At 37.0% G+C, this 6,993-nt stretch overlaps 1 protein-coding gene across 9 annotated transcripts; it reads left to right on the forward strand.

Moving 5' to 3' along the window:
• The first annotated feature begins 4,216 nt into the window (after positions 1-4,216).
• LOC130960823 (probable Ufm1-specific protease) lies at positions 4,217-6,731 on the forward strand. 9 transcript variants are annotated; one of them, XR_009079255.1, is made up of 6 exons: positions 4,217-4,439; positions 4,650-4,775; positions 5,266-5,476; positions 5,604-5,715; positions 5,974-6,101; positions 6,202-6,731. XR_009079255.1 is itself a non-coding variant. In XM_057886302.1 (4 exons), exons 2-4 carry the CDS (start codon positions 6,078-6,080, stop codon positions 6,602-6,604), a joined length of 360 nt encoding a protein of 119 aa, XP_057742285.1. In that variant the 5' UTR covers positions 5,485-5,715; positions 5,974-6,077; the 3' UTR covers positions 6,605-6,731. The 9 variants fall into 9 exon arrangements, 1 of the variants encoding a protein (XP_057742285.1); XR_009079259.1 differs by lacking the exon at positions 5,266-5,476; XR_009079257.1 differs by having other exon boundaries at positions 4,225-4,775; positions 6,189-6,731.
• Positions 6,732-6,993: the final 262 nt, after the last annotated feature.

Consider the following 6,993-nt stretch of genomic DNA (forward strand, 5'->3'; position numbering starts at 1 on the left):
ATCCTGAATCCTTTAATAGGAGAATGGTGAAAGCAGATAAAGGGTTGGATCAAGTTCTAGAGGACATATGCCTCCCTGGAACTAAGTGGATAACCAATTCAAAGGGTGTCCCAAACCAACTCAAGAGGGGAGACCTCAAACCAATTACAAGAGGTTGGCTAGACTTCATTGGGCGTTCCATACTGCCCACTAGCAACCGTTCTGAGGTCACTATCAAGAGAGCAGTGATGATTCATTGCATTATGCTTGGAAAAGAAGTGGAGGTTCATCATGTGATTGCTTGTGAGATCGACACAATTGCAAATAAGAATTCCACTGAAGCCAAATTGGCTTACCCAAGCTTGATCTCCTTGCTCTGTAAAGAGGCTGGGGTAAAGATGGGAGTAGATGAATTCATACCCATTGAACATCCAATCACCAAGAAGTCAATGGAAGGACAAATGCAAGACAACTCTATCAAAAGGAGGGCGCAGGAGTTCCTCCCTGAATTTCCTGAAATTGGCTACTGGGCCAGCCTAGAAGCATCTATCACCAAGTTGCAGGAGACTATGGAGCAACTTAAGGAAGAACAGCAGAATCAGAACTGCATGCTCTGCAAATTGCTGAAGGAACAAGAGAAGCAGGGGCGTGAACTTCAAGAACTGAAGCGCCAAAAGTTCTCCCCTCAATTTGAGGGAGCATCCACTTCTCAAAATCAAGGTTGTTGAGTCCTAACTCTGTGAAAACCTCTATCATTAGGAGCCTATTTAAATTTTTGTTTGTTTTCTATTTTTGAGTCTTTTTCTTAATTCATAATTAATAAAATTTAAAGTTTATGCCTTAAAGATATAAATGTCCTATGAATCCATCACCTCTCTTAAATGAAAAATGCTTTAATCACAAAAGAACAAGAAGTACATGATTTCGAATTTATCCTTGAAACTAGTTGAATTAGTTTGATGTGGTGACAATACTTTTTGTTTTCTGAATGAATGCTTGAACAGTGCATATGTCTTTTGAATTTGTTGTTTTGAGAATGTTGAAATTGTTGGCTCTTGAAAGAATGAGGAAAAAGAGAACTGTTATTGAGGATCTAAAAAAATCATCAGATTGATTCTTGAAGCAAGAAAAAGCAGTGGATACAAAAAAAAATTTCGAAAAAAAAAGAAAAAGAAAGAAAAAGAAAGAAAAAGAAAGAAATAAAGTTGTGATCCAAGGCAAAAAGAGTGTGCTTAAGAACCCTGGACACCTCTAATTGGGGACTCTAGCAAAGCTGGGTCACAATCTGAAAAGGTTCACCCAATTATGTGTCTGTGGCATGTATGTATCCGGTGGTAATACTGGAAGACAGAGTGCTTTGGGCCACAGCCAAGACTCATACACTAGCTATGTTCAAGAATCATTATACTCAATTAGGAGAATCAATAACACTATCTGAGTTCTGAGTTCCTATAGATGCCAATCATTCTGAACTTCAAAGAAGAAAGTGAGATGCCAAAACTGTTCGGAAGCAAAAAGTTACTAGTCCCGCTCATCTAGTTGGAGCTAAGTTTCCTTGATATTTTGGAGTCTATAGTATATTCTCTTCTTTTTATTCTACTTTAATTTTCAGTTGCTTGGGGACAAGCAACAAAATAAGTTTGGTGTTGTGATGAGCGGATAATTTATACGCTTTTTGGCATTGTTTTTAGTATGTTTTTAGTATGATTTAGTTAGTTTTTAGTATATTTTTATTAGTTTTTAATTAAAATTCACTTTTCTGGACTTTACTATGAGTTTGTGTGTTTTTCTGTGATTTCAGGTATTTTCTGGCTGAAATTGAGGGTCCTGAGAAAAAATCTGATTCAGAGACTGAAAAGGACTGCAGATGCTGTTGGATTCTGACCTCCCTACACTCGAAGTGGATTTTCTGGAGCTACAGAAGCCCAATTGGCTCGCTCTCAACGGCATTGGAAAGTAGACATCCTGGGCTTTCCAGCAATGTATAATAGTTCATACTTTGCCCGAGATTTGATGGCCCAAACCGGCGTTGCAAATCAGCCTCAGAATTTCCAGCGTTTAACGCTGGAACTGGCATAAAAATTGGAGTTAAACGCCCAAACTGGCATGAAAGCTGGCGTTTAACTCCAGAAAAGGTCTCTACACATAAAAGCTTCAATGCTCAGCCCAAGCACACACTAAGTAGACCCAGAAGTGGATTTTTACGTCATTTACTCATTTCTGTATACCCTAGGTTACTAGTTCACTATTAATAGGATCTTTTGACATTGTATCTGTACCTCATGACACTTTACACGTTTCTTTGTGTACCTTCCACGGCATGAGTCTCTAAACCCCATGGTTGGGGGTGAGGGGCTCTGCTGTGTCTTGATGGATTAATGCAATTACTACTGTTTTTCATTCAATCATGCTTGCTTCCGTTCTAAGATATTACTTGTTCTTAAACCGGATGAATGTGATGATCCGTGACACTCATCATCATTCTCAACTATGAACGTGTGCCTGACAACCACCTCCGTTCTACCTTAGATTAAGTAGATATCTCTTGGATTCTTTAATCAGAATCTTCGTGGTATAAGCTAGAACTGATGGCGGCATTCAAGAGAATCCGGAAGGTCTAAACCTTGTCTGTGGTATTCTGAGTAGGATTCAATGATTGAATGACTGTGATGAGCTTCAAACTCCTGAAGGCGGGGCGTTAGTGACAGACGCAAAAGAATCACTGGATTCTATTCCGGCCTGATTGAGAACCGACAGATGGATAGCCGTGCCGTGACAGGGTGCGTTGAACATTTCCACTGAGAGGATGGGAGGTAGCCACTGACAACGGTGAAACCCTTGCATACAGCTTGCCATGGAAGGAGCCTTGCTTGCTTGAAGAAGAAGACAGTAGGAAAGCAGAGATTCAGAAGACAGAGCATCTCCAAAGCCTCAACCTATTCTCCATTACTGCAAAACAAGTACTTATTTCATGTTCTTTTGCTTTTCACAATCATTCCTTATAATTTCTAATATCCTGACTAAGAGTTACAAGATAACCATATCTTGCTTCAAACCGACAATCTCCGTGGGATCGACCCTTACTCACGTAAGGTATTACTTGGACGACCCAGTGCACTTGCTGGTTAGTTGTGCGGAATTGCAAAAGTGTGATTGCAATTTCGTGCACCACGAATGCAGCAAAAAATATCCAGATAAAGATGCATGTGATCTACGGTTAGGCTTGTACGTCAGATATGGGTACTTCCCATTCATAAAAGTCACTAAAAGAACTTGATACCTATGATTGTGAAGCTAAAAAGTAAACTCCATTATCCAACAGTCTTGTCTACATGTTTCCATTGATTTTCTTATAAAGTTCTACTTTTTCTGAAAACCAAATAGAATAAACTCCAAAGAAACAGACAACAAAATCAGTTTTAGATGGAATTATAACCATGACAATGAAAGCTGGTTGAATTAGTTAGCTAACTGAAAATGAAAGCTTATTGATGTTCATATATTTTGAAAACTCTGCTAGAGCTGTATATATGTATATTGGTATCTTATAAAAGAGCTAACTAACTTTTTGCTAACTAAATTGAAATCTTAATGCTCTTCGTGTAGTTATATTATGAAGGAGCTAACTAACTATATGCTTTTCCTTCTTATTGATTACTTAACACTGTATATGATTGTTTAACAAAAAAGATAAGAATAATGAAATAAAGAGTGTATGTTCTTATTTTCAATGATTACAAAAAGCTGTTATATATCAAAATCTTGTTAAAAGATCTATAAAATCCATCAAGATTCTATTTCTGCACACCTCTTAACAGAAAATATTTATACAAAGTTGGGGGATAGAAGTAAATAGTCAGGGGATAAAGGACAAAGGGATAAAGAAAATGTTTGTAACTGGGCCAATGTTGCAATTTGGTAGATTTGGACTTTCGATTGTGAATAGTAGCAGGAGCTGTGTTAGTTGTAGATTTAGTTGTAATTGGTAAGTGTCTTGGGTGAGCTTCTTCATTTATACATTTCAGTTAAGATAATTAATAACAGAGAAAAACAGTAATAACTTGAAGGGAAGAGGAAAATTCCAATTCAATTATGAATCCTTAAACCTGCTGAATGTGAAAGCCAAACATAGAAAAAGAAGAGAAATATTAAAAGAAAATGACCAATGTGTTTCATAACCAAATCCTGCTGTCGATTTTTATCAATAAAATCATTCCCCCCCCCCCCCCCCCCCCCCAACTCACTCCCTGCGTTTCCTTCATTTCCCCAAATTCACCATTTCAATTTTCACCAACCCTTATTTTACCCCTGAATTCACCTCACATACTTCAACCCTCCTTCTCCATCGCTCCTGCGCCGCCGTCGCTCTGCTGCTTCCGTTGCATCGCTGTTGTCGTCGCACTGCTACTGCCATCGCTTCGTCTCTCTGCACCGTTGTTGTTGCTGCTCAATCAAAATTAGTTACTCACTTACTCTCTCTCTCTTTTGTTCTTCATTGATTTTTCATCAATTTTTCGGATAAAAAATTTGCTCAGCATTCCTACAGAATAGGTCTTCAAAGATTGATTTAGTTCTAATCATTAATCTAATTTGAATCTTGAAGCAACTTAAAAAGCACAAAAGAACCTAGTATCTAATTTCTTCAATCCCTAATTTCTCATATTCAATAGCCTCAAAGAGGTTGATTCATTTGTTGAAGAAGAACATTCAGAGAAATGTGTGGGAGAATGGTTGCTTGATTCGTTGTGAGCTTTCGATCAAGTTGCCAGTATATTATACTCTCAAGAATATGAGTGGTTAGTTTTATTCAATTTTTTGTTTATTTTAATCTCTACGTGTTCGTTTGGATTGGTGTTAATTTTTCTTTGCATGTTCTGCTGGGGTTGTATTTTGAAATTAACTTCAATCAATTCATTGTTTTTGCATTGCCATGTAATGAAGCAATCTAGGGATTGAAAATTGGGGTTTGTGAGCTAGTAGCGTTAATTGATAATACTTTGATAATGGAAGTTATAGAGCACAGGACTTATGAGATGCAATGAAAACTTTAGCTCCAAGTAACTTAATTTGAGTTGCAATGCCTTGCAACTAAGAACATATGTGTGCGTCCGCATATATGCGAGAAATAGAGAAATGTGAGCGGGGAAGAGTAGTGGATTATTTTGATTAGGTAAAGCCAGTTTTGATATAAAGGAAGAAATTGGGTATGTCTTAGTAGTGTGGCATTCTTAAGTTATCTATATGATAGATGCATGCTTAACTACTTTCTAAATGCAAATTTCTCAGATGTTGAGAAAGAATTTGTGAGGGCAATTGAAGCTGTTGTTGCTAAGTTAAGAGATTCACAGGCTGTGTACATGTTAGAGGCATTAAACAAGACCTCTATGGATCTACCTGCACCCATTGTAATTCGTGGTGGGCATTTAGACTTTCGTGCAGACCTCTCCAACATTTGGCCTTTGGTTGAGGGTGGTGATAATTTATAAATAAATAATTGGTATATATCATTGAAGATATTTTATAAATCCACTATTCCAGCCAAAATTCATTCATATCACATAAAAATCTTGGCATGTCATACTTGTGCGAATGATTCAGACTGACAAAGATGCAACCTTTCTCAGAGAAATACAACAGTCACTTGTGGAGATTGGTGATAAAGATCCTTCTGTTGTTGGGACACGGGATTGGATTGGTGCTATTGAGTTGAGCTTTATTTTGGACAAACTTCTTGGCGTAAGTTTTCTCCTTATTACAGTATTTGGTAACATTAACCTTCAGATTAATTAAACGCTAATTGATAAATGTTAACCTTTGGTTTTTCTGTTCCAACTGGACAACATATGCTGAGCCCTAGGCAAAGAAGGCTATCTAGATACTTGATCTGATTTGAACAGAGTGCAAACCTTTTTTTTTGTTTCCTCTTTCTAAATCACCTATTTGGGTTCTAGATAAATTAGTTGACTTGACTCGGTTGTTTTCTTTCTGAAACAGGTCACATGCAAAGTGATCAACGTAAGATCCAGAGCTGAGCTTCCAAAAAAATGTTGAGAGCTAGCATTGCACTTTGAGACCCAAGGATCACCTATTATGCGAATATGTTGATTGGCTTAAATTCTAAAGTACATATTTTTTCAGTTGCATATTCGCTTTAATAATTGTCTTTTGCTCTCTAATATTTTTGGAATGAGTTACTTTTAACCCTCTAGCATCTAAATGCAGGTGGTGGTGTACTTGCATATACACTCTTGGGAGTGGATTACAATGAAGCAAGTGGAGATTGCGCGTTTTTAATACTGGATCCCCACTATACAGGCACAGATGATCTGAATTGTCTTTTGCTCTCTAATATTTTTGGAATGAGTTACTTTTAACCCTCTAGCATCTAAATGCAGGTGGTGGTGTACTTGCATATACACTCTTGGGAGTGGATTACAATGAAGCAAGTGGAGATTGCGCGTTTTTAATACTGGATCCCCACTATACAGGCACAGATGATCTGAAAAAGATCGTTAATGGTGGATGGTGTGGGTGGAAGAAAGTTGTTGATAGCAAGGGAAATAATTTCTTCTTGCATGATAAGTTTTATAATCTCCTTCTACCACAAAGGTCCAACATGGTTTGATAGGATCATTTTCATGGAGAGTAACAGTTCTTAATTTGTACCAATTTTCTTGCAATGGAATGGTAGCTTTTTATGGTTGGAATTTGAGAGTTCAATTAATTAGTTGACTCACTTTTGGGTTGGTGTTTGTAACTGGCATTCTGTGACTGTAGTCTATTATATAGAATTTACTGCTGTTATCTATTTGAGTTACTTGGACAAGTAAATGATGCGAGCAAAGGGTATTCCAAAATAATTAGAGTATTATTTTATCATCTTATTAACCTTTTTACTTTAGAGGAATTTGATCCTTCAACTATAATAGTTAATTTTTGTAATAATGATTCTTTTAAAGTTTTGTAGTTTAATATATTAGTGCTTTCGTTAAGAATTAAGTTGACTAATAAAAA

The sequence above is a fragment of the Arachis stenosperma genome, chromosome 2 (assembly GCF_014773155.1).
Source record: "Arachis stenosperma cultivar V10309 chromosome 2, arast.V10309.gnm1.PFL2, whole genome shotgun sequence".
Classification (NCBI taxonomy): domain Eukaryota; kingdom Viridiplantae; phylum Streptophyta; class Magnoliopsida; order Fabales; family Fabaceae; genus Arachis; species Arachis stenosperma.